This window comes from Zootermopsis nevadensis, unplaced genomic scaffold (genome assembly GCF_977971745.1).
Source record: "Zootermopsis nevadensis isolate Lab colony 2312 unplaced genomic scaffold, Znev_1.0 Znev_ptg000025l, whole genome shotgun sequence".
NCBI classification, from domain to species: Eukaryota; Metazoa; Arthropoda; class Insecta; order Blattodea; family Termopsidae; genus Zootermopsis; species Zootermopsis nevadensis.
In genome coordinates, this window is record NW_028259157.1 from 12,332,782 (window position 1) to 12,360,407 (window position 27,626).

The 27,626-nt window shown below is 37.4% G+C and overlaps 2 protein-coding genes across 6 annotated transcripts; both read right to left on the reverse strand.

The window, feature by feature from the left end:
- Positions 1-1,241: 1,241 nt before the first annotated feature.
- Cont (Contactin) lies at positions 1,242-18,733 on the reverse strand. The gene is made up of 22 exons (XM_022070915.2): positions 18,467-18,733; positions 17,839-18,021; positions 17,009-17,232; positions 16,107-16,349; positions 15,374-15,524; positions 14,551-14,728; positions 14,153-14,353; positions 13,640-13,742; positions 13,005-13,186; positions 12,563-12,853; positions 12,203-12,340; positions 11,626-11,766; positions 10,204-10,370; positions 9,626-9,764; positions 8,863-9,003; positions 7,909-8,144; positions 7,620-7,796; positions 6,943-7,128; positions 6,220-6,388; positions 5,883-6,016; positions 5,408-5,591; positions 1,242-4,665 (listed from the first exon to the last, which is right to left on the reverse strand). The coding sequence occupies exons 2-22, from the start codon at positions 18,010-18,012 to the stop codon at positions 4,568-4,570; spliced, it is 3,657 nt and encodes a 1,218-aa protein (XP_021926607.2). The 5' UTR covers positions 18,013-18,021; positions 18,467-18,733; the 3' UTR covers positions 1,242-4,567.
- A 1,682-nt stretch (positions 18,734-20,415) lies between these two features.
- Positions 20,416-27,257, reverse strand: LOC110833198 (uncharacterized). 5 transcript variants are annotated; one of them, XM_022070949.2, is made up of 4 exons: positions 27,132-27,257; positions 24,424-24,676; positions 23,151-23,323; positions 20,416-22,283 (listed from the first exon to the last, which is right to left on the reverse strand). In XM_022070949.2, the coding sequence occupies exons 2-4, from the start codon at positions 24,669-24,671 to the stop codon at positions 21,796-21,798; spliced, it is 909 nt and encodes a 302-aa protein (XP_021926641.1). In that variant the 5' UTR covers positions 24,672-24,676; positions 27,132-27,257; the 3' UTR covers positions 20,416-21,795. The 5 variants fall into 5 exon arrangements, with proteins under 5 accessions (XP_021926641.1, XP_021926645.1, XP_021926642.1 ...); XM_022070953.2 differs by lacking the exon at positions 27,132-27,257 and adding an exon at positions 26,773-27,115; XM_022070950.2 differs by lacking the exon at positions 27,132-27,257 and adding an exon at positions 26,570-26,712.
- Positions 27,258-27,626: the final 369 nt, after the last annotated feature.

The window sequence follows — 27,626 nt, forward strand, 5'->3', positions numbered from 1 at the left end:
TGGTTCGGGCGCTGAAGATAACTACTCCTCCACGTGGTTTGCCTATAAGTTCATTACAGAGTCGATAACACCTAAGGAAAGTAACGAAGCATTGCTGAAACGAATTGCTTGGAAACTTTAAACAAATACATTAAGGACGTAAACGAATCACCGGTAGCTAAAAATCTCAGCGTTATTAGCTAACTTGATCGCAACAGGTATCACTTCTCTGAAGTGAGTGTTCTTTTTTGCGATTTTCGGCGCGACTATTTCCAAAAGCGTGTTGAAGTTTGCTCTGGACATTCGTGTAAAGTTTCTAAATAGAACCTCTTCATCGACTTCCAAATCCTTCAGAATTCCAAAATTCCGTTTCTTTAAATAATCCTTCATCCATATGCGTCGCCGCCGTTGCTCTTTTCTTTTTCTTTCACCTGCAATAACTAAATATGCTGCACTTATGCCCATAAGTAAAGTTGCGTCTGCCATGTTCCTCTCTCCTGTTCAGAATTGCCTGACAAATGACAGCATAATGTGGACAGCTAGGGGCATGCCTTTGACACATTCAACAAAGGCATGCCCTAAACGAAAGTTGAATTGAATGTTGAAGCGTAAGTTGAATTGAAAGCGCACGAGTGTAGACGATTTACTTTTACTTTACTGCCCACACATGTAAGTTCATAAAATTTGGAATTTAAAGTTATCCGTCTTGTGGGCTGTATGATAAACGAAGGGAGATGAGAGAAAAGCAGTGCAGAGAGCAAAAGAGACGTTGGCTTAGGTTTGGGTGGGTTAAGTTAGGTCGCATTAGGTTGGAATAGGTTAGGTTAAGTTAGAAGGGTAGAGGGGACATGTCAGTTGAGGAGAGAGAATAGAGGAGTAGGAATTATAAGTGCGGAAGAGGGAGGGCGAGTTAAAAGAAAAGAGGTGTTGACAACAGGAGACGAGAGGTGAGTTGAAAAGGGAAGAGATAACAAGAGCTGAAAAAAAGAATGGTTGAGAGGGGAAGAAGGCAGTATAAGAGATGGGAAGTAAAGATAGGAGAAGGGGATCAATTTGAACACAATACAGCAAATCATTTTAACTGTATTTTGCTAACTGTAATGTTTGAAGGCACTGAGATCCAACTGAGTGAACTTACCATACAAGAATATCACAATGTGGTAAACTGGAGGCAGGTGTTAATAAATCCTCAGACTGACCACAATAAACTTGATGAAAACAAATATGTTCTGGTTATTAGAAAATAATGTTGAACAGTTGAGTTCTGTATACTGAATGAAACAATATTTATTGAAATGCAGTGAATGTTACAATTCACATGAAATTAATTATTAATCACTTACTTATTAAGGTTACATCATTAACCTTTATGGTATGGAATAGGAGTTAAAGCCTTGTACATTAGGACTGCCAGCCAGACTTTAATTCTGGGGTTTGTGTATTATCTGTATGCTAGTGTGAACTGCACAGTGTACAAGTAACACATTAAATTTTCATTGCTTCTACCACATAACTGATAGTTACAAAATGGCATGTAACTTAAGTCACATACCATGAAATCAGACATTTATATTTTGGAAAGTTAACCAGGAGGGAAAGGAAAATACTTTAATCCCCCATAGATGCTATTTACAACTTACATGCTGGCTTTCAGTTTTAAAAATATAATTATATCAAAATATAACTAACCTACAAAACAACCAATTTACTTACATCTTTATTGCATTCAGAAGTTAACTATTATCACCTTGCCCCACAGGCAGTGCATTTTAAAAAGGAATTTCCTTTAATAACATTGCAGCTGCCTCATTTGTAGTAGACATAATATATCAAAAACTGGTATAAAATAATACTTCTCTCTATTATTTTGTTCAATAGAATATTCTCATCTTTTACCATTCCCCTCGTCACCATGGCTTTGACAATATCACTGCTTTGGACGGAATCCGATAAGACCATGGTAGGCAGGTCTAGTCCCATTCCTTAATCTTAAATTCGAAGTACGCACTTAATAAAGAAACATAACACAAAGAAGATAGCATAATGAAGCTAACCACAGTAATTACAGCTGAGCTCTCAGATGCATAACATATAAAACATCTCAAACACAGGTTGTCTAGTTTATTATGAAAATGAGCCCTATATAATGTTATGACGAGCGTCTTTCATAGTAGACTGCAGCAAGAGAAGCAAATTATTCACCCCCCTCCAACATCTGTGCAGGTTTCCCACCTTCAAAACATGTTTCCAGACATACAGTGAATTTCTCAAAATAACAGAAACTTCCTAACAAAATCTCTCATTTTTCTTTTGTTTACCCTTTTCCCCCTGTAGTAAATGAGAATCATTCACATATACTTTTTCTCTTAGTGTGCTTCACAAATAAAAGTCACAGGGATTTAAATCAAGTGAGAGGACAGGCCACAATCTTTAACTTACCACTCGTTCACCTGTGCATTAAATTCCTATATGTTTTTCTTTTATCTTTAGTCAATTGCTTAAAAAAGTCTGTCACAATCTTACAAAATATTTGGAATTTACTGTTTCACAAAAAAATCTTCCTTATTATTCTCTGAACACAAATTGAATGTGCAGCACACTTTGACTTTCCAATTGTGTACGAAGGCTGTTGGTCTCATGATAGACCGGGTCCCTGTATTACTGTAATGTGAATATTAAAACACAATAATGTGTAAACGAATTACTCAACTTGGTTATTTCTGGCCGTGTACAGCATTATTAGGTTTGACTTCTTCACGAGATAAAAATTAACCACGTATTGTTCTCTGGGTACTAACATTTTAAACAGTTAAAATACCTTATCTTACAAATTGTTTCAATCAAAGCAAAATATCAGGACACCCTACAATGTAATACAGCTCCAGATGTCAAGATCATTTCAAATTATTCTTAAATAGGTAAGCAGCCATACATAATTTTAAACATAACAGAAACACACACTATACCACAGTTTTGCAATATTATAAATCAAAAGAGCATATTCCACATGAATGAGAATGGTTCAATGGCACTATGAAATGACTAGGTTTAGAAACCTAGCGTAACAGACTTATTTCTGCAGCTACAGACTGTTGACATTTGGAATGATCTATTAATGGAATGTTTATGATCACAGTTCTACAGTTCTGTAGCGTTCAGTACAATTCCCATTTAAAGTATCCTTGGATCTGAGTACTAAACCAAGGAACATGGAGACACCACAGCATTTAAATATTTCATTTTTCAACAAAATATGAGATTCTTGTAATATGTTTATAAATCCATTATGGGATGTAAAAAAAGGTGTAAAATAAAATAAATTATAATTATCTCACATATTTATAAAGTTCTCCCGGTATCTAACACAGTATATATGTTAAAGAACATATATGCTACAGCAAGGTTGTTTAATGAAAGGAAAAACTGTCTACCCAACCCAGAAACAGGACAATAATTGCTGTTCGAGGCATGTTATTTCTGTACATAAATTTTAACATATTACTGCAAACTTATATGTATTTTTAAGACATATCTGTGCCTGCAAAACATATCTAAAAGAATACTTTATATGCACGTCTGTACCAAGTAAAGCACTATTATTAATAGAGACTTAAAGCTATGTTAAGAGCTGATTAGAACTATCTAATTACTAGGTGAGACTTGAGATTGTAACAGCAGCAATGTTCATTTACTAGTTTTATATCCAAGTTATATAGAAGTGCAACATACTGGAGAAGACAATGACTGTGTGCCCTTTCACCTGAAAATTAATATTTACAGAAACTAATACCATAGTTCGTTAGTTTGGGGTGAATCAACGTAAGCAACATCCATTAGAACTAAAGGCAAGGGAATGTGAGAGGTGGGAGGGATAGTACGTAAGGAAGCATGTATTATCCACACTATTAAACATTATTTCCTAGTGGCAGTACTTTGCAGCTCACTGTCTCAGTTCTTATGTTGGTAATGCCATTGGTTATGTTAAGCTTTTTTTTTTCCTTCTACCTGCAAGCTAGTGACATATGAGAAATGCATTTCTGTCTTGGCTATTGTAAAAGAAATTACACTGGGTACAACTTAGTGGTAATATCATCGAGACATTAAAAAGACTTTGTAACCTGACAGTTTCATGTGAAGGTGAATGACAGAACAAATATAAAATATGCCACTGAACCATTTTCATCCACAGCTACAAAATATGCACAAAATTAATACCAATATTCTAAAATAAAATAAACTTCAAATATCTTAGATAAAAATAATACCTGTCAGTAACAAACATACTACACCAATACCAACATTTGTTTCAGTGTTGATTAAGGGCGCAAAGTAAATTCAACTGCAGACAAAATTAGTCACGATGGTAAATCCAGAATACCCTAATACAAATTCTGAATTTATTGTTAAATCTAAAAGACACTAGAAATAGCCATGATCATATCTCATCTGCTCAAGTAGTTAGCTTCATTATCAGTTATTCATGTAACATTCTTAACATCAAGGAGTCAATATATAATACTCTTTTGGTTTCAAAACTACAGGCTTCATAAGAGCACTTGAGGGAAGCAGCCAACTGCAGCTTGCTGAATCATACCACACCCAACATCCAAACAAGTAAAAGAAACACAACTGCAGAAGTGTCTGCAAAGTCACGGGAGCTTCTGTTTCTGAATGTCGCTGCATCACCTGAAAATTCCTTAAATCTTTACTACAATTGTGATAAATTAGAAATTCAGCACAGAAAACTATAGTCAAGATCACAAATGTGTTTACAATGCTCTCCATGCAAGAGAGAGGACGACCACAAGAGAGACGTGTATGTATGTAGATTTGTATCTCAGTAACCAGTTTATATAAGCCCTGCTGGCATATACATATGATAACCCCCAACCCCCCAGACTGATGGAACTATGTGGCCATCAGATTTCTGTCGGACTTGCACTAACATACTCGGATTTTGAAGAATGAATAGAAGGCACGTACAAGTGGATCAGTTGGGGGGATCTGAAAGGAGAGCACAGTGAAGCAACAGCCAGAAAATGCTCGTAGTGGCAGGACAAGAAGCCTATTCTGAAAACCGACCCAATAAACAAAGAAATGGAATGCTATTCTAATGAGTCAGCTGTCAAGCCCAAACCAGTAGCAGAGAAACATTGAACAACAAAACCATGAGATGCAGAGAACACATACTATAAAATGGCATCATACACCCTAATGTATCCTTATGCTAATGCAGAAAGAATACATTTGTCTAGCTTCTTAGCATGACTTTTTCAGCTCTTAATTTCTGTACAGGTTGCCGAAGTGAACAGCAGATTACTCCATCTAGATCTTCCAGTCTGTGTACCTGTAACATGCTGATACCCACATACAGATTCAGCAGTAATTAACACATGTTAAAGTTTTCAGAGCCTGTACCTGTACTCACCCATCTGAAAAGTAAGAGCAGGAGATGACATTCGTCCATCACCACCATTGGAAAATGCCAGAACTCGCATACGATACACCTTTCCTGGAGAGAGATTGTGAATGTATGCTTCCAGACTGGAGCCTACTGGGACAATTGTATCATTAGCTGTACTCATGTCCTGGTCTATTTCCCATACACGGACCTGGGGAGGAAATAAAACAAAAACTTTCTCGTGTATTAATGGTCAGCACCTGCATGAGGAAATGCAATGTGTAACAGTAAGCACAGACCAGTTGTCATGGAATGGCTACAACCAGTGTCTTTAAATTTAAGAAAAGGAAAAGAAAAATACCACTGCCGGAGGGGAAATAAATATAGAAACTCTGACGTGGATAACAAATAGATTGAGTGAGGTGTGCACATGACTCATATTTATGCAAAAAGTGTAATTATATTTGCATACTTAACACTGTAAAAGAATGTAAGCATTTACCTTGTAACCAATAAGTGGTTCTTCTTCAAAGCTCGGAGCAACATAGCGCCAAATAACTCGCACAGTTGAGGGATCCACTCCCTGCACAGATACTGACGATGGCGGCTTCTGAGGAGCCTTTCTGAAGGTCCTTTCTGTAAAAATGGAAAGATGACATAAATCAGAACAAACAACTATGAAAACATAATTTTACATAAAATCAGAATTACCTTCTTCAGAATGCCAATCACATAGAAACTGAAGTTAACATATAACTATTATCTGTACACTGCAAAATTATTGTGAAATCTCATATGTGCTGGAGATAAATGCATGAATTCTGCACACAGTTACTTACCCAGGAAACGCTCACTCTCTGGACCCTCTCCTGCAGAGTTGTAGGCCATTACTTTCACATAATATTTTGTATCAGGCTGAAGACCAACCACAATGGCCCACGGACGTTGGAACCGACTCAAATAATACACAGAATCTTGCTCATTGGAACCATCTCTCCAATACTTTAGCTAACAAAGTAAGCTTATATGAGTATTAACAACAGTTATCCCATTTGAAATGATGATGTAAAGAATGTGCCAATCACCTTCGCCACAGCTTTCCATCAATCCGTATGTATGAACTCGAAAACTGCTGAACAGATATCCATAAAATTCAATAATGACGAGTACTACAAAAATATGGATAAAACTGGAATTTTAACATGAATATCTACATGTATCTGTGCGATCATTTCAAGTATACCTCACCAAATATTTAGCAGAGAGAATAACGTTTCAAACAAAAGAGATTTTTATGCTGCATTGTTTGTAACTTGAGAATCACATGATTAATTTTCATCAAACTCTATATTGCAGGTCCTTGCTTGTCCACCACACCTATTTTACAGTATTTATAAGAAAGCATAAAAATTTGAATTAAAATTCTAGAGACAATGACAGGGTGAATATATTGGAATTATTATACTATGAATACATTTCTAAACTTGTTAAATTCAGAAACACTTGTGCAAATATAGGCCACCTACGCAATACAAACTGAGGGACGAAGCTAATATACTTACTCTGTAACCAATAAGCTTTCCACGAATCCTTTCCCGAGTCTGTTCAATGGGAAGCCAGCTTACATTAATTGCAGTAGAATTGTATGACAGAGCGGACACCTGTGCTGGAGCCACCTGTGGCATATCTTCAGCACTAAATATTGTAACAACCTCTGATTCTGGTCCAGATCCAATGTCATTGATAGCCTAAAACATTAACAATGAGACAAATTTCCATCTTTACCATGCCAACTATTGTATTTACTTATGTATAACACAAACCCTTATTTTTGGACTGGAAAATAAAAAATCTGTACATAACATAAAATAAAGGTAGCGAAAAAATCGAAAGATTACATAGTATGATTATGCAGAGGGAGTTAGCATTCAATTCAAATCACTGGAGCAGTATGGACATGCAGGAGCGGCAAACAACTGGTGGATCACAACTGTGCGGCTTGTTCACCTGACCTGCACATCATCTTGTCCACGTCTGAACCTTGTTTATGAGCATAATCCTTTGTGGTGTTATGCTCTTATGGACCTGGCTTAATATTCAAACAGCACATTAGCTGAGTGCTGTTCTAGGTGGTGAAGCCATATAGACTCGTAGGTCAACATGTTGCCACAACCCAGAAGAAAGGCACTGGCTCTTCACTACAGCGAGAACAGCAAACCAAAAACAGCATATTAGTTACCTGAACTTTCACATCATATTTTGTATAGTAGAATTCGTGCTGTATGCGTACAACATGCGTGCCAACATTTCCATATTCTTTCAGGAGTAGAGACTGGAATTCTGTATCATGTTCAGAACGTCGCCAAAATATCTTATAGTGAACTCCTGGTCCATTCTGTTCCTCAGACTTCAATGGCTGCAAATACAGAACAATGACAACCTGAGACATTCCAGATAAATTACATTTATTAAAATTAAACAAGTAAATAATGAACACAACGTTATACGTCACTAACTGTGTCTCTTACCTCCCAGTTAATGGTTAGGTCACCAATCTTGCCACCTCCACCACCAATTCTATGTGGTGCTATATATGGCCTATCTGGAGGAGTGTTGTACTGAGGAGATGGTGAAGAGGGAACTCCATACCCCATGTCATTGCCAGCAGTAACTCGAAATTCATAAATTGACCAGGGAGACAAACTGCTCTCAATAACAGCCTCCTTCCTACCTGTGTAGCGATCAATTTCTCGTGCTTCAAGATCTAAAACAATTTATATACAAGTAATCACACCTATACACAAGGGATGTGTTTTCATGAAGTGTGTAGTATAGATTATATGCACACTGCATATAGCAGCCAAGTGGTTAGCACTACTCATGCAAGTTTTAAATTCTGGTCCGAATGGCTATACTGTCCGAGGCTTCTCAATTCATTAATCATCCCATCATTCAACACAATACAGTCTGAGCTACTGACCTCATTAACTATCCATGCAAGCAACAATAGTTATATTTTAACAGTAAGCCCCTGATGGTCAACATACATGTTCAAAACACATTGCGTAGGACAAAGTGGATGAGTTACAGTTGAACTGTGGCACTATTAATGCAGATTTGAAACAAGGAATACAATGGTAAAAACAACAAATTTAAACTTGTGATTTTCTTTAAAATATTTGTGTTTCCATCCACATAATTAACACCATCGGCACAGAACATTCAATTCCAGTCCCTCCTAATAGTTTATCAACTGGTTAATGCTGTTTAACGACATAATCACTATTTACTACGGGAATTTCACAAAACTCCTGAATACATTCTGTGAGAAAATGTAATTATTCATTATTAAAACTTATGGCACATCAGTCATCACTGGAATTTAAAGGGATAAACACGTTTTAATTGGTCTGTTCATGGGAACACTAAATGTAATGACACTGTTGTATAACAAAATTATAATTTATGAAATATAAACTTACTGTGTGTTATGTTAATCCATGTATTATTCCAGTTTGTTCGGCCAGATATCAGGTATCTGTTGATGGGACGACCATTAGAGGCACCATCAGTCCAACGAATTATAGCCGATTTCTTTTTCACCTCTACCACCTGGACACCACCTAAGGGTAAATTCATATTATTCAAATACATCAATTATTTTATGTACATGTACATTAACTATCTGTATTCAAATTTAAACCTGTCTCCCTTTATGGCCATTCCAGACACCTACACACTCTCACTTAACATTCAGCATCATCAATCACATCTTTTTGTTTTCTTAATCTCATAATCCTGACAAGCTAAAATTCATATGCAGTCATGATTAAATACTTCCAGTAATATTACTTAATTCTTAGAATATTTAAAATTATTTTTCAAGTGCATAGGTTATGTCAGTCATTATCTACCACACTACATGGTGCAACATCCCAGAAGTCAGCCATCTTTATGTTATTTTCTCATGAATTTTATTCATGTTTAAACATAACTGCCTTTTCTTTTCTAATAACAAACATACTTAATCAAAGATTGCTGTGAAAACCTGAAATCCTACATACTTCATAGAGTTTGAAATAAAAATGCTCACAAACAAAGGTAAATTAATGTTATATGATGCCCACTAAACAAATTTAAATCTGATTTTCACTTTACGAAATCTAATCTGAAGTTCTGAACAGAGAGAAGCAGAGCAGAAGCTGGTAGGGAACTGTTCACCTAATTTCAATAATTATTGCTTACCAGGAGGTCCAGGAGGCCCATATACAAACACGGACGTCTTACTTGCAATTCTACCAACTGCACTTTTGATGATGCACTCATAATCTCCAGCATCTGCAAATGTCATGTTTTTGATGCCCAGTATGCCACCATCAATAATCTGGAATAAATGGCAGAAAGCCAGTAAAATTTCATTCAGAAGTACATTCAAGCAATATATTTTTTGCAAAGTGACTCCAGAATTCCCAGTAATAATGCCACTGCTGCTGATGGTGCAGTACACTCAATATGAAACATCATAAAAACCAAGGAAATAATTTCAAAGATGAAGCATGTGGATAAACTGATATGGATGACCTCCAATTATAAATGCATTATATGCACAAAAATATAAAAAAAATCACTAATTATTATAACTGGAAATCTGTAATTGTAATTCCTTTGAAAATTTTTATATGGCTTAGAATTAAGACAAGAGGAAGAACGAAGACAAAAACTCCAGGACCAAGTCACACAGCCTACAACTTCTTGTACCTTGGTATTACATGACTAATATATAAGAAAGAAGCTGCTACAACTCTGAATCTGGGCAAACTTACAAATCGAGTATGAATGAGGTCTGTGTCTCGTATGCGAAGGCCATTGTGCGTCCATATGTAGGCAACATCAAGGATTTCCTCTGACTGAGCATGGCACCTGAGTGTGACATCATCTTCTACTGAAGTCACAGTATTGGGTCTCAACTGCTCAACAAACCTAGGACCCTCTGCAACAAACCAATCACTTCTGAACACACCTTCTACATCTCATATTTATTGCACCACCACATATATAATTTTTTTTCTAGTATGTTTCCTTTCAGAAACAGGGCAAACATAATATTCAAGCTCAGGCTTCTTCCATTTAATTTTGGAGACGCGCCTGGGTGCCTATATCGGGTTGTGTGTGAGGTGCGTGTCCGTTGTTATTGAATGGCTGCCATTCAATAACAACGGACACGCACCTCACACACAACCCGATATAGGCACCCAGGCGCGTCTCCAAAATTAAATGGAAGAAGCCTGAGATGTAATAAAAACGGATAAAAACAAAAGCAATATAATATTCAAGGATTAGCTACAAACACTGAAATCAATAAAAGGTCACGATTATGGTTACCAGAAAGGACCTAAAAATGGCAATTCTGAAGAATGACACACAGGGGCCAACTATCATGAAAGAGGCCTTATAAGGACAATGAGCAGAGGGTGGGTGAAAGGGCACGCAAATGCCCTTGGCAAGAGCCTGGTTTTGTTCCTTCTGGGTGTAAATGACAGGCTCAAGGAGAAACCCTCTTTCCTGTTCACTGTTCCTATTTAGCCTGGACTCTACTGCTTTCAAATTTCCATGATAACCACATCAAAACAAGAATAAATATTGCCCTAATCACATTGACTTGCTGAAGTACTGTAACATGTTAATTAATAGCTATGAGATAGGTGGAATGCTTTACATTTCAACATTTTTCAGACATAATTAGTACCCATTAGAATGAGCACTTTCTAGATTCTAAACATTCTTGTTACATCAAAGGCACACCATATATATAACTGTCTGCAACTGCCTCACATGACTGCATCATGTGTCACAAGCAAATACAAAAGTTAAGTTCACCTGACCTATGTCCTGACATAAAATACCTCATTCCCTTTTGAACCCATGACCCTTGATTGCTGCAACTTTCAAGTCTGTGAATCAGAAGTTCATTATTTAGAAGCATACTTCACAGATTTTTGTGGAGACAATATGGAAATATCCAAATGGTATTGAGATGAAAAGAACATTTCCTCGAGCTTCATGAATAAAAACAAGTAAAAATCTGAAAATTGTGTTTGAAAATCATACAATAAAATCCAAACATGTCGGTTCCTTGAATTTTATTCTAAACAGTTTTCATGCATTTCTCATGACTTGAACATATAATTCTGTCAATCTAACTCATAAACTTTTATAAGAAGGCATACAAATGAATGTACACTTACGCAGCACTATCAGCCTGCCTTTGCTCTCATCAGATCCATAAATATTAGACGCTGTGCATGTGTAGAGGCCAGCATCATCTCGAGAAACAGGACTAACTATGAGATTACCATTTTCTAGAATACGTCGACGACCACCACTACCTAAAAATAACAAAAAGTTTCTTACCAATAGCAAGAGTTTGTAAGGTCAAACGCTATGAATTACAGAACATTTGTAACTGTTGCACTACATGGCTTATTTACTTAACTGTAAACAAAATTTCAGTTATCCATTCAGATCATATTTCATGGTTCATCAAACACATACAACATACAACTTCAGGTACAAGTCTTCAGAAAGAAACTCTGAACATAATTATGTTTACATTTTTTAATTCTATCCCTTATCAATCAGAAGTTGGCCCAGAAGTTTGCAAATGACATAAAGAACCTCACTCAAGACATTGGGAAGATCCTGATTTCAATCATAATAATATTCACGACAAATATGAGAGAAAATTACTTTATAAAATGCCATATCTTAGCTATGGAAAGAAAGTAATGTCAACAATTTATTGAGGTTAAACACAATCCTCACCTATAACATTGCCATCCTTTTTCCACACAAACTTGGGTCTTGGAGCTGCCTCAGGATTACATGTTATTGTTATATTTCCACCTTCTGCAGCATACATTTCCAACTCGAGGGGTCGTTTCTTGAACGAAGGTTTCAACGCTAAAACACACAAATATCACTAATAACTAACCCCCATGAAGCAGTGTCCTTTTTGAGTAGCTAATATTCATCCAGGTAGTGACGAAGTTCCCAGTCCTTTATGGAACACGGAGGTTCATTACTGTAATCACAAAAGCCCACCGTCGGTCGCTACCCTGAGCCAGATAAGTTCAATTACCTTCTCCTGCATAATCCCCTAAGCATTTGTTCAGAAGTACTTACATATAATCCTCAACTGTGCTGAAGAATACTTCGTTTTAAGAACATTTCTGGCTCGACACTGGTACATAGCCTGATCTCTCTCAGGATCCAAGTACTTAATTGTCAGTACATTATCCACGGTGATGTAGCGGTCCCTGTCTTCGGTAGGCAATTTGTTCACCTCCAACAATTCTCCATTCCTCAACCAAGTGTAATTTACATCAGGAATTCCAAATGCTTCACATGTCCATGTAAGCTCTCCTTTATTATCCATATGCTTGTCTACCAGAGGAATTGTGAAATTCGGTTCAGCTGGAACAAATACACGGTTTACAATCACAGACAATTTAATACGGACGAAGACCGCCAAAAATTAAATTATTCACCCCATTCACCTTGGCACAGTTTCAACTGTGCAGACAAATCTATTTCTTCACGCAAGTGAACACGATCAGTCCCTTACCTTGAATGCTAAGGACCACACTATGTTGAATAGCTGCTCTGTCATTGGTTGCTCGACATACATACTCGCCCTGATCTTCCACTTGAGCTTTTGGTATAATCAGTACTCGATTATAGCTGGTAGTGATGGCACTCTTCGGCAAGTTTGTACCTCTGCGAGTCCAGTTATAAGATGGCACTGGGCTACAAAGAAATCGTTCCCAATTCTGACCATATTTTCTTTCCTTGTATTTTATATAACTGAGATCTTATAAACTCAGACAAAGTAAAACATCTGTTAAAAACAAGAATGGAAAGGTGTACTCCATGGAGAACACAGAAATTCTAAATGCTTTCTTCATGCCACATGACGGGCAATGAAGTCAGCAGGTTCCTTCAATGATTGCTATGGTTCAAAGGAATTGCAGGCAACGATGGTATTCAACATCACTGGTACTGTGAGCCAACAACGTATCAACTAAACATTAACCCTTGTCATGGTGGTTGCCTAATTCCCGGGATTAATGTGGTAACAAGGTGCCCTTCACTCACACTACAGCCTGAGGAACACCTAAAAACCACTCTTATATTTTAAAAAATAACAAAAGAAGAACCTGTTAATGAGCAACTGGCAGCAAAATTATGGCATGTACTTACTATCCGAAAGCAACGCACTCCAGACGAACCTCATGACCTGCTACGGGAGCTTCAGGAAAAGCTTTTGGGAAATTATTTGGAAATTTCAACTGCTGATAATTTGCTGAAAGAAAGTAAGGAATACTGGCTGAGACCTGAGGTTCACGCAGCAGTGGACATGTTGACTGTGCCTTTCTGGGTTGTAACACTGTACAGTTTTGTAATTTGTAACCACCTACAAGACTACAGCATCAAAATCCACAAGAACACAGTCAATAATGACATATACAGATTTTCAACACAAAATGTATCCTAAACTACAATATTCCAAACAATTATCCAAGGTATTACACAAATTATGTATTAATCTATATACACATGAAATTTATTTAGAAACTTAACAGATACTTTTTCTTTTATCTTTAATCTACATTACTCAATAACAAGCATGGTAATTTATACTCTTAATATACAGAATGACTACAACGCTTGATGTGGCTTCCATTAACACCCTTAAATATCTACAGAACTTACGATATGGCTGTACACGCAAGGGGAAAAAGGGCCCATTGCGGCCTTTATCAGAAACTTTGCTCTGGACATTACAACTGTAGTTGCCTCGATCGATGTGCTCCAGAGCCGAGAAATAAAGAGCGCCATCGTATGAGACAAAGACACGTTTATCCTCCTCCACAAAATTAGGGAAGTAGTCACGTGCCCAGTAATATTTTACACCTGTGTAACAGTAAAGAAATTATTAAGTTAAAAAGTGCTACATTAAATATTACTATCAAGTATTCACAGTTAACTGATACATTTGTCAATTAAGTACATAAGCAGCAACTGTCAAAGTAAACCTACTGATAACATTGACGTTCTTAAATTAAACATCCAACAGCTGCAATCAAAGTCTCTCTTAAACTTTCTCTAACCTGGGAAATGTTGAGGAGGATCGCAGTAAATTGATTTTCCCCAGTTCTGATTTCCACTCTCTGGAGATCTCTTCAAGTTGAATTCCCCAATGAATCCAAAAGTAAGCTGCACGCTCTCTGATACTATTGAACCAAACTCATTGGTTGCTCTGCAATGATATGTGCCTCTGTCCTCAATCTGCATAAAAACAAATTAATATTTATTAAAAATGCTACAATTACATTCAGATTAGGTGCTAATTCAAGCCCAGCCGAGATAATACGACAGCGCATTTGTCATCAGTTTATACCAAGGGCGTAAAAAATTATAAATTTCATTACTGGTTGTAAAATGATATTGTGAACACTGAGCTGACATGAACAATTCTACAGCAACCAGAAAGACAATATGAGAAAATAATTATGTACATCAACAATCATCATTAAAAAAAGGTTGGACAGTTGCACTCCATTTCATAGTACCAAGACTTTTCAAGTGACTCTTTCATCTCGGTGCATACTTTAGAGGTCCAGTTATTGATAACAGAAATCCATCATTTAAAAAAATCAAAATGAGGTTCGTACCCAAGAGAGCATTTCCAAGAAACTCGTTCCATACATGGAGAAACCACAATAAGAGAATTTTCGCAATTAATCAGGGGTCTTATGTGGTTTGTGGACCACACACTTCTCAGATGAAATGTTAGTCAGTCAACAGAACAAGTTCAAAGAAATCAGAATCTTACCTAAATATCCTTAATGTATGATGAATACAGCACCTTTTATTTAAATGTTCAAGAGTGAACGGTTTTTTTTCGTATAAATTCCAAAGATGTCAAATTACCTGTCTTGGGTCATTGATAATCAGAGTTCCGCCACTTAGCGTGTAACGCCGATCACTGAGTGGGTCTACCTTGTGAGACAGCAATCTGTCATTCTCATAGTCTTCCTTGAACCACTCATACGTTGGTGTTGGAAAGCCACCAGCAAAACAGCTGAAAACATTAATTCAATATTAAAATAAAATGATTAAATGGAATGACTAGGAACCAAGTGTGAAGTGAAGTTGATTTCCACTACTTCACTCCAAGAAATAAACTAATTCTATAATGGAAAGAACTTAAACTTTGCATAAGATACTGATTAATGCTCAAACCTCACAAAGAAAACATATTGCATACTGTATAAATTTAGCCAAAATAATAACAACAACCAAGAACACTAAAAAATAAATATTTATTTGGAACAAAGACAATTACAATAAGAACACTAACGATCTTACCAAGACCTTGAACAATTATAAAGTAAGATAGTGTAGTTGCGTCATATTGTGATTTATTAAATTAAAATTAAATTATTTGGTTATTCCGTCAAATCACAATGTATTTAAAATAAGATAATTAAAATATCATTCTGTGAAATTATAAAGTATTAAATTGTTTCTCAATGATGATTTTGATAGCAATTAAACACATCTGAATGACAGAATATATAAAAACTATATTTAAGGTATTAAATGGATAAACTGAGATAGCTCAGACAACAGTGGCTAGATGTTTCACTGAACTTCAACTAACCTTACAGAGATATCATTTAGAATCTCTCTCTTTGACACATCAAACACTACATCATGTGGTTGCTTGATGAAGAACGGACCTCGTGGCACTTTAAGCGGGTCTTCAACATCAACACCATATTGGTATGTGCGGTCATCCACAACCAGATATTGCAGAATGTCAATAGGTGCTTCACAGATAAACACAAGGGGCTCATCTCCAGCAACTTGTTCAAAACCCCAACGTCTTAACTGGTTAGAGAAACTGCAACAATAATCATATTATCAGCATTATATTAAGTTACAAATTACAAAATACAAACACAAGTTATAAGACAGTGATCATTACAAAAATGATTTTTAAATTAAAAAATAATGCATCAAAAAAGCATAAGGCAGGTAAGTACGGCTTGTTTGAATTTCTTGCCAATATCGACAATTATAAATACAAAATAATGTTACGAGATGAAAAATTGTAATAGAAGTTCAATTATCTAAACTTTTTCCATGTTTCATACTTTATGGGAAACATGATTCATGTATGTAAATGCCGGACTTCTGGATAGTAATTCCATGCAGACTTGTAGACAGATACCAATATTCCAAAGAAACATACTTCCTCCACCTTCAGGGTTTCTCTGAAACACTGGAATTTACCTACAACTTTAAATGAAATTATTAACCAGAAGACCACCATTAACATCTTCATTGCCATGAGAACCTAAAATCTCGTAACAGCTTAAAACTTCATCGTTTACAAACTGATAAGAGTGGGTAGAACTGTTGATAAAACTAGAGTAGAGGTTTTATGAGCTGATATCATATAACAAAGCCCATCAAGGCAGATTTCAGGTCCAAAAGAATTCATCACATTTGTGACATGGAAACAGTCGCAAAAGTTACTTTGTTACAACACTGATTTACCTGTAAACAAGGATATCTTTATTGAAGGTAGACTGATGCTCTGGAAGGAAAGCATTATCCATGTTCATCAACTGTGTGTTATCCCCATTTATCCAATAGTCAGGGCTTTGTTGACGCGCACTTGTATACCAACGACGGTGCTGGGGATCCTGCCACAACAGCTCATTGACCAGGAAACCATGTTCATCAGGAGTATTCACACTCACCAGGTCTGACTGGTAGGCCTAAAATGCATTTAAAATTCCACCCCAATTTTAGTGAACTATGAGGTTTTTACAGCATTAATTCTGTCATACCATTATTGACAATCTTGCAGCTATACTTGTGCAATGGTAAAATGCAGTGCAAAATGAAGTTCTTTTAACTGATAATTAAGATGACATACAAAATTTAAGGTTTTGTGAAGTTCTTTAAAATAAATATGCCAACATTCACAACAAAACATGGTCAACAATGAAACAACATATAATACAGAAATAGATTCCTTTTATTGCTGTGGCAATTCTTCCTTATTCTAAACCAAACATTCTGGATCTCAAGAGTATACACTCTGCTTGGAACAATACTGAAAGAATTTCACCAGCATATTACAATTTATATCCTTTAAACTTTACAATAACAATGAGATAGGTAATAATAACTCATACCCACTTATATGTGCCTAACCTCATACATATTCAACATAAAATAAAATGTTAACACAAACAAATAACTTAAAACCAAAACAGCACACAAAAATTATCAACTGTAGCTTTTTAGATTCAACTCAAAATGTTTCTGAAATGTGCTGCTGCAGAACATAAGCTTGTGTAAGACTCATCAAAGCCTACCTCACAATTTTTCTTGGCATCATTGCGATTGCGAAGTGGAGACTTGATAAATCGATAACAGGATAGCTGAAACTTGACCCAGTGCTCAGGGCATCTCATTTCTGAATCCAAGGTTCGAATTTGGGAAATTACACATGGCAAGGCCAGTATCAAAAACCAGCCAACTTCCAACATTATTACTACCTAAAATAAGAAGGAAAAAATAAATGATGTAACAAAGAAGAATGATACTACAGTGGACTCTCCCTTAAATGATGTTCCCTTAACCAGGTCTCCAGCTTAACCACCCTTTTTATGGGTTTCCTCAGTTTCAGTAATTATAATAATAAGAAGTCAGTCTCTTTTGTTTATGTATCTACAGAGATGGACATTCTGGGTTTCTGTGGCTGTACTCAGTTCATCCTGGCGAATCCCAGGATAGTACCTTCTCCTTTTATAGCCTGTCATTCAATGTTATACAGTCTAAGCTGCTGACAGCGTCATATATACAAAAAGTATTTAAGAGTGGCATACACATACAAACATTTGTGTCAATACACGATCGTGAACAACTACTTCCCAACCACACCTGTTATAAAGCGTTATTAATTTACATTCCTACAAAGTATTTGAAATTCCTTAGCACTACCGTTGGTAACGACGAAGCTTCATAAGGGAGTGGTTCACAAAAGCGTAGGTCCTGTTACGTATTTGAAAATGTCAGTCCCATTACACACAATTTATAAACTTCTCGACAACACTTCAATTCTCACTAAACAAACGAAAATCTTGTAAACATACGCCTATCAATGATTAACAACTTCACGCAACGTCTCTCCTACACATAAATCCCATCTCTCCTCCCAACACTGACTCATAATCATGTAAGTCCCATCCACTCACAACCGCAGAAACAGAAAATCCGAAGGCTTCGGTCACGACCGTTACTTTTTAACCTGTGGTTTCAACCTCGGAACACTTCTAGAATCTATGGTTTCAACATCCTGCGGAAAAATTCTCGCTTCTGTTCATGGCTACCTCAGCCAGTATAATAGAGTAGAGTAGTTTAGTTTATTTATTACATTCCATACATCCTTCTTAGGACTAAACCAAAGGATGTAGAACATGTCATTTAATGGCGTATACCATGCAAATAATTGAATTACTCATATCAGTTAATTGACTGACTGATTCCATGGTACAAAGTCTTTCATTTCTGGATGAACAGCTACCAGACATGACATTGACTTTGACAAAACAAGTTATAGCCTACAATAGCAGCTGCTACCCCCCCCCCCCCCCCCCCCCCCCCCGCTTTCACAGCATATTCAGAAGCAATAGAACACCTCCGGACTGTTGAAGGGTAAGCAAAGCCTTATTTCACATGTTTTACCAACACTACTTCTGCGATATCTATTGGCCAGGGCATGATGCTAACCACTCACCCCCATCTAGTGCCGAGGTCAAGGAAGAGAGGAGCTATACCTCCACTCACCCCAAACGCCTACATAGCGTATAGTGGGACAAACTTTACTTTACTTTTACTTCTGCGATATCTAAGCATTTCTCCCTACATACTCAATCTGTCCTCACCTTCTCTTCCTCCCAGTGCAACCCCAAAAGATTTTCTTTCTACTTCTTATATTCTCCTTCATCACACCCTCAGAAGGACTATTTCTTCATCAATTCTACTCTGAATCTCAAGGTCAAAGAATCACCTCTCCTTTCCACATAATTGCTGGAAATAATTTCTTGACTAATTTCTTTCAATAACTATATTTGTCACCACGTGTCTATAAAAACACACCACCTCTTTTCCTCAGCCATTCTCTTCTCCCATTTGATATCAGCTCATTTCTCCATTCCACTAATCAGCACCATCAAATCTATTTCACCTGACTGCAACTCCTCTCACCAAAGTCACAAGTGGCCATCCACCAAAGTGATTCTAACCCTTCTGGTTTTAACTCCCAAATATCCATCTAACCAATGTTCTTTTGTAAAAGACAAACTTCCTGATAGGATAATCCTCCCACCAGTAGCAACAGCCCCTTGTTTGAACATGTCAAGACATTCCACCATGACAAAAACTCCATTAGAAAAATCATAGTTATAACTTATATGGCCCTGCTTACCATTTCCATCCATGCATTTTGTAAGTACGTAGGAATGAGAAATATTCAAACAAAGCACTTGGTTAGCTTTTCGGTTGGCGGTTGGTTGGCATCATACCAAGTCATCCAGATCAAAAATGTTATTAAAGAACACTATAGTTACAACATTAGAAGGATAACACAAGGAGAAAGTAACATTTGCAATATTAATATTCTAAATGTAAAAGTATGGGGTGTGGTCAGCCTCATAGGTAGATGTGTATGAAGATTTCCGTCTTCTGGGTTGTTGCGCTGTGTAGTCTGGTCGATGTTAACCAACGTTTCAGAGGTCATACTGCCTCCGTCATCAGGGCGTCATCGCCCTGATGACGGAGGCAGTATAACCTCTGAAACGTTGGTTAACATCGACCAGACTACACAGCGCAACAACCCAGAAGACGGAAATCTTCATACTCACCGTTGTGAGAACCTCAAGTCTTACAGATGTGTATTCACTTGTTTATTTCTTTACACACATGATGTGCTTGGCTTTCTACAGCACTGTAATACATAGTAATACATCAAACAGAAGACAAAGCAACAAACATTCTTTTTGTGCACTGTCTATTATTTTAGATAACATGCACAACACACCAGAACTCTCTACCTTTTTCTCTTCTGTCCCCCAACTCCATATGATACATAAAATTATAAGAAAATTTTAACATAATCTCATGTGTCTTATAAGCATAACATTAGTTTCAAGTCGAAGTCTACGTGCTCCTCCTCCTCTTTGAAGAAACAACACTTTATATAATATTTCCCAAACAATGAAGTTAATATGGCTCCCATGTTTAATTGGTTCAGCTACTAGATTAACCTTTGTTGGAATTGTGCCACGGAGAAGCACATTGCCAATTTGTTAAACCTGGTCTTAAAATAGCCACACAGTATGGGTTTCAAATCCCCAATTCCTTAAAGCTAAATTTTCGTGTTTTGTGTTCCTTTTCTTACGATGACTAATTGGCGAAAAAGAGTAACTTTACACTATAAATCCTATGGCTGGAAATGTAAAATTCATCCAAAAAACTATTTACATTTGCTTTATCTCTGTAACAGCTATTGACGAGAAATCTCTTTTTTTCAAATATATCAGCTTCCTCAAGCCTGTCTTAATCCTGTCACTAAAGCAATTTAAGAATGAAGATGGCAGTCTTCTGGGTTGTTGCGCCATGTCGTCTGGTAGAAGTTTACCAACGTTTCAGAGGTCCTAGCTGCCTCTATCGTCAGGACACTGATGTTGGAGGCAACACCCCCAGAAGCCAGTCACTGTAACCCTCGCCACTATGAGAAACTGAAATCTCACCAATTTTAATAATATTGTATTTTTAAATGGCTGAAAACTGATGGATTCTTTATGTGGTTTAAGAAGCCACTTCACTGAACGTTATTGTCTAATTACGTTAGGTGAGCCATGATCTTATACATGGCGGAGTGTGGGGGCTCAATACTCACCAAAATATTTAGCATATGTAAAACCAGAATGCTTTGTTTTATAAAATTAAGTTGTAAGAGGGCTCTGCAATGAAGAGAAAACATGTCGACAGTATAATTAATTTACAATTCTGAATAGAGAAAGAACTTTCCTTGCAATCCCCAAATGGGACAAATAAATTCTACTTCTGATCCATATGCTTTAAAAAATGGATTGTTTTGGAAGATTCGCGTGTTGAATCGGAATGCAGAAACAGTTTGAGGAAAACTGAGATTTGTTTTCACCATTTTCTTCTTTTTATGATCTGTGATTTCTTTTGTCAGGTTTTGGGGGAATGTCACAGTTGGCTCACTTGCAGTAAACGTTATTACATCCCTGCGATGGACACAATTACTGAATGACGGAAATGGGGGCTTTTGTTGGTGAGAGGATTGAAAGGGGGGAAGGAGCGGATGCTGGGTAAACAAGAGAAGAGTGTGTTGGAAAAGGGAATTGAAATTGTGAGTAAGCACTGAGAGCAGGGATTGGATTGATTGAACTCCAGAAATGATGGATGGGAGCAGATGTCTTGGATGCAAATGCCTGATAAGTTGAAGGACAGATGTTCAAAGAAGCAGCACAGTCTTGCTTCCTGTCCAACGCGGTGGAGTCGGAATTACTGCCTTGCTGGAGGAAGTAGTGACTCAGTGGTGATCGGCATCTTTCTGTCTGGTGACTGTAATGCCCCTGGCTTTTGGTGTCTAAATTAACTGGTTTATATGTTGTAGAAAGATTAATACTTCTGTCCTTACTCTGCAGGGCTAGAGACAATGGAAGCTTCTTCCACATGTCCAGAAGCGATGGGGGCAAAGCAAGTGGAGAACACAAGTCAGGGACATCTGAAATTAGAGAATCTGATATATCAGTTCTGTCAATGAAAATATACATATTCTTAAGTTTCCTCTATTACCAGAGTGACGATGATGGAGGCAGCAGGGATCTCTTAAACGTGGTTAAACTTTTACCAGGCCACACGTTGTCATAAGCCATGAGAATTTAGCCTTCTTCACGCTGATATAACCATTAATTTTGTGGTAAACATAACTGGGTCGATATTTTTGTACAGACAATAGAAAAATAACAGATCTGTCCAAGTGGAAGACTGCTCTAATTATCTATGGTGCAATGTTTGGACAGCGTTCTCTGCAAAAACGTACAGCATTGGTACGTACGAAAATACGGCAAGGATGCGTTTAGACGACCCTCTCTACATACGTGTTGGAGAAGTTGCCGCATCAGAACGGGGCTAACTTTATACAGAAACACTTACTATGTACGCCAGTTTCTACAAGCCATTAAGAGGCTGTTAACAAGATGGGGAAAACATCTTAACATTTTGCATAGTATAAGAAGAGAGTAACTGTTTCATATTACACTAAATGACTAACGTTTGTTGGATAGAACCTTATAAGAATTCTTATGACGTGTTCCATATATCAACGTAGCTCAATGCCGAAGTTATCAAAATCTCTTGCATATATTAGCATATAATTTGATAACTCTGTATCAAAATTAAAATGTTTCGGAACGACAATATCAAATCGAAGTCATTTAACAGGAAAATTTAAGATCCGATTAAGAAGTCTTGGATTTTCATGAACTGATGTTTTGCTGTTACGGTCTGAGTATGATGTAAATATTGTTAAATTTTATTTAAATAATTTTTTCTGACGTATTAAGTACAACAGGGAAATGTTATAGCGTACCTTGAAGGCCTGAGGTACTTGCAGAGAATCCACCAAGTCTGATGCCTCCTCCGGGAGATCCGTAATAGAATCTACCACTAAAAATTCCTCCGGGCGTTTTCTGTAGACTTTCCATCTTCACTCGGAATGGAACTTTGCTTTCCATTTTCACAATCTCAGGGAATGAAACAAACCTACAACAAAGAAACTGTCAACTTCTGAGAATCATTCAATAGGTGCTAGCATTGTACAGAGCGAAGACGTCTGTCTTCTGAGTTGTAGCGCCGTGTCAGGGCCCTGATGATGGAGGCAGCGAGAACCTCCGACACGCCGGTAAACCTCTGTCAGACTACACTCAAGGCGCTGCAACCCAGAAGACAGTCATCTTAAGATTCACCGCCGTGAAAACTTCAGATCGAGCCTTTCCTTCTGTTTCTTCAGCTACGACAGAGGTTGTCGTTGTCCAAGAATATTCATTGTCAGATTTATATTTCTTTTTTCTTAAATGGAGATCGGTATAAGAATCAATGCGCGTGTTCTGGAACCTATTCATATGATAATACAATGCACAAATTGAGCAACTTCGTCCACTGTTTGGTGTGAACAGAAACTGCGTACACTCAGGACCCATTTGATAGACTACACTAAAAGGTTGCGTCTACCGTTTTAAGGTAGTTTAATTCCTTTACTACAGTTATAGAAACAAAATGCCCTTCGATGAAACCATGGAATGCTACGTTTTGTAAAGGTACTGCTGTCGACCTGGAATGCATACAGATTGTTGTCAACGTGTAACTAATTGAATCAAACCCAGCAGTGAAATCTGTCAACCCTTCCCTTTTGTTCATACAACGTTGTATGAACATTTACATTTAACAAGCTTCTTCCTCTTATTAGTCTAGCAGGCACTCTTAGAAAAAATTATACTTGATGAACCAGGGGTGTCACCGTCATGTACAGACACCCCAAGACAATGTTACAACCTTCAGATCTCGGGATCCCTCTTCATAAACAGAAGCTACAGCACGCGAGAGGGACTGAAAATAAAAGTAGTAATTTCTCCGAATTGTTAGTATCTTCCTACGAGTCTACACGGTGTCACAGCCCAGAACAACACCGAAGCTAAAATGTCTTCAAGATTGAATTCGGAAGCGTAACATCTACTTAGGAAAGGATTTTTTCTTCTTAAATTGCATTAATCAAAATGTATGATACTAATTTATAGATTCTGCCAGAGTTTCAAATTCTTCCGAGAACATTTTCAGTCCTACAAATTAATGTAAATTGTTCTCACCTGTAGACAAATTTCTGGCCCATCACTTTCTTAATAATATTTTTATCGTAGTAATAGCGCAGAGCTCTACTCAGCTTGTCGTAATTCATGTTGGTCTTATTCTTCCGGAGTCCCCACAGTCGTGCCACCTCCTCTGCATTTACGAGCTTAAATTCCCCGTCATTGTTGGTCCAAGTGATGATGCTTGTGTACTGGTTGCTGATGAGAAGTTCCAGCAAGAACTGCCACAGAGTAATATTGGTCTCCATGTGATCTGAAAATAGCATCGATTTCATATACAGGAATGTGACGCCGTTTAGTCTTGGAGATTGTTTTGAACTTTCGTTCGAAATGTTGGTAACACCCTCCAAAATTATACAACAACAAAAACTCTAGAATATAAATACGTATCTGGTTGCGTAATTGGCATTTCTAAGGGGATGGTCGTATGCCAAATCCGTCTTTCTCCTTTCACCCTAATAATAATAATAATAATAATAATAATCTGTTTAATGCACGAAACACATATTAAAAATAAAATGTATTTCAGAAATAGCTGCTGCACTATGTACCTCAGGGGCAAGGTTTATCTCAGGCACATAGAAAATGATGAATGGATGGAATAATAGTAAGATGAAGATGGAGACAGAACGTTGCAGACTGCCGACGAGTGTACCTGGCACCAAGACTCAGAACAACATTATCACTTTATCGTCCCGTACGCGTCCGTCTGTCGCATATTTTATCACGCTGTTTGGATTACAATGACAAAAAATTCATTTTGGACGTAACTTTTGCGTTTTATATCATTTTTGCATGTCCTCTTTCCTTAATGTCCTTGCTGAAATGATCGCAAGCGATGTCCAGTAAAGAACGCCTTTAAAACTTTAGTGTACTCCTCTTATTATCATTGTTATTAGTCCTATTAACAACATTTTTTCAGTCGAAACAGCGTCGTAGTATTCAATTAAGAGATTAAATGTTTCTCAAACGAAATAGTCCCTTGAAGCTTATGTTACGTCAGATGATTCTGTACCCTGTCCTCTGTAGTGCGGTACGTTAAAACAAACAGATTACATCTCCGGATGTGACGTCTACGACTCATTGAAATAACGCCCGTTCATCTAAGCGACGTAGGGGAAAGCTTGGCTCAACGTCCTTCAGGATTTCAAACAAAATTCACTTCATCTGATCTTAAGTATGACTCAGGAAAGAAAGACACGCACGTATCTCTAGCTTACTTGTAATTAAACAGATTAAGAACAAAGATGATGGTCATTAGGAAGCAGCGCCGTGTAGTCTGGTGAGAGGCTGTTAATACCTCAAACATGAGGGCGAAGAGTCCTGATGATGAGGCAGTAGTATCTTCCGAAACGTCGTTAAGTTTCTACCAGATCACACATAGTTACGTCCCAGAAGATAGTCATCTTCATTTCAGCCTCTGCGGGAACCAGAAATAGTCCACGTATTTGCTTATTATATTTCCATATGGTAAGTTTTAACAATCTGTTATCGGCCAGATTGCACTTTCGAAATAAACCTCTACTTTGTGTCCCGAAATTGCAAGCGTTTCCACCCACCGAAGAAACTAAAGCACATTTGCATACTGTCGGACTGAATTAAATCTTCAGTCTTTGAGTTTTTTGGTGTGGGTATAAAACTTGGCGTCTCTCATTACGGAAGGAACACAGACTGACTCCGTTTGAGATCAGGGTGCTCTGACGAATATTTGGACCTAACACGAGCGACAAAGAGGCGGGAAGTTAGATGAAACTGCGAAACGAGTAGCTACATAATTTCTAGTCTTTATCCAGCATTATTACGATGATAAAAGGGAGGATGCGATGGGAGGGACATGTAGAGGGCACGAGGGATATGAGGCACGCGACAAAATTTTAGTTGGTAAGCCTGGAAAGAAGAGAACACTAGGAAGATTAGTGGTAGATGGGAGAATTATATTGAAATGCGTCTTGAAAAAGGGTTGGAGGTTTTAGAATGGATTCTTGAGGTTAAGGACGGGGACTTTAGGCGGATTATTGTGATAAACCTTCGCATTTCGTAAACGACGGGGAATTTCGAAGTATCTATGCGTACTGTTGGTTTCTCAAGAAGGATTCTGCGTCACTGAATTAGTTAATCAGTTATTAGACCACATGCCATTACGTACTGAGGCAAAACTTTGCTGAATCTCTGATTTGTTGACTAAGGATGCAGATTTGATATTCTCATATTAAAAAGCATTTACCAAAAGTTAATTACGAAACGATTTCCGTGAATTTGTTATTCTATGACATTTTTCCAATCGCTTCTCGGCTATTCACTACACAAGCGTATTAAATGTCGACAAATTTTTATCATAAACACATGTACTCTTCGTTATGAATTGTTGGTTTCTAGGTGACGACTTTTCGCAATTTTTCAGGCGGTGACCAACGTTTCACTTCCACCATGAAGAAGGTTTCTTCCACGTGAAGTCAACGCAGCATCTGAAAACTTCCCTTGAGTCCTTTCACTTATGCCAACACACGTTTCACGTTAAATGCTGAATACGAATAACAGCGAACCGTCCATCTTCTGCAACTGTAACATATTTGACTGTTTTCTACGAAAATAATTACAGTTTTAATATTCAATGCGAATTTATTTCATGCTGAGAAACATTGTCAGCGTTCATACGCATGCCACATGGTCCAGTGTCGTCGTCCTACATGTTGACTGAGGAACATTACCTTATTCTCACGTATTTCTGTCTTCTAGCTGACAGTTGAAAATCTTCTGGTTGGTCTAGTGGAAGGAACCATGTTATGTTTTGTTATGCGCAGTGTGGTAGACCTCATGTTCATCAATCCCCGCTCCTGCCTCCCCCTCCCTGTCACTGTCATCACTTAATTAGTTGATACGCCTTTCCACATCATTGCCCTGGAGGGGGGGAACCCCCCGTCGCCTCAGATGGTGCGATTACCTCCGGATCTTCATTGCAGTCATCAGGTAGGTCAGTATTCTGTAACATCTTTATCAAAATTACAGACCACTTGTACACTTTCCTGTTTTATGACAGGGAGTGTTTATGTTCTATATTTGTTCACAAATCCATCCAACCGTTCCAAAGATGATGTTCTGGCGTCGGTATTGTCGGTACACTATTCTCTCTGACGACGAGATTATTCATTCAAAAATAGTCTTTCGCTTTTCGTCTTTGAGAAAAAAAAATACTCGTTATTAAC

Excerpts from the sequence above, each read along its gene's own strand:
- Cont (XM_022070915.2), bottom strand. The coding sequence starts at position 18,012 with ATGTTGGAAGTTGGCTGGTTTTTGATACTGGCCTTGCCATGTGTAATT. Across the intron at positions 16,350-17,008 it reads AAAGATATCCTTGTTTACAG|TTTCTCTAACCAGTTAAGAC; the intron begins GTAAATCAGTGT and ends TTATTGTTGCAG. Across the intron at positions 13,743-14,152 it reads CTTGCGTGTACAGCCATATC|CAAATTATCAGCAGTTGAAA; the intron begins GTAAGTTCTGTA and ends ACTTTCTTTCAG.
- LOC110833198 (XM_022070949.2), bottom strand. The coding sequence starts at position 24,671 with ATGGAGACCAATATTACTCTGTGGCAGTTCTTGCTGGAACTTCTCATC. Across the intron at positions 23,324-24,423 it reads GGCCAGAAATTTGTCTACAG|GTTTGTTTCATTCCCTGAGA; the intron begins GTGAGAACAATT and ends TCTTTGTTGTAG. Across the intron at positions 22,284-23,150 it reads AAGTACCTCAGGCCTTCAAG|ATGTCCCTGACTTGTGTTCT; the intron begins GTACGCTATAAC and ends CTCTAATTTCAG.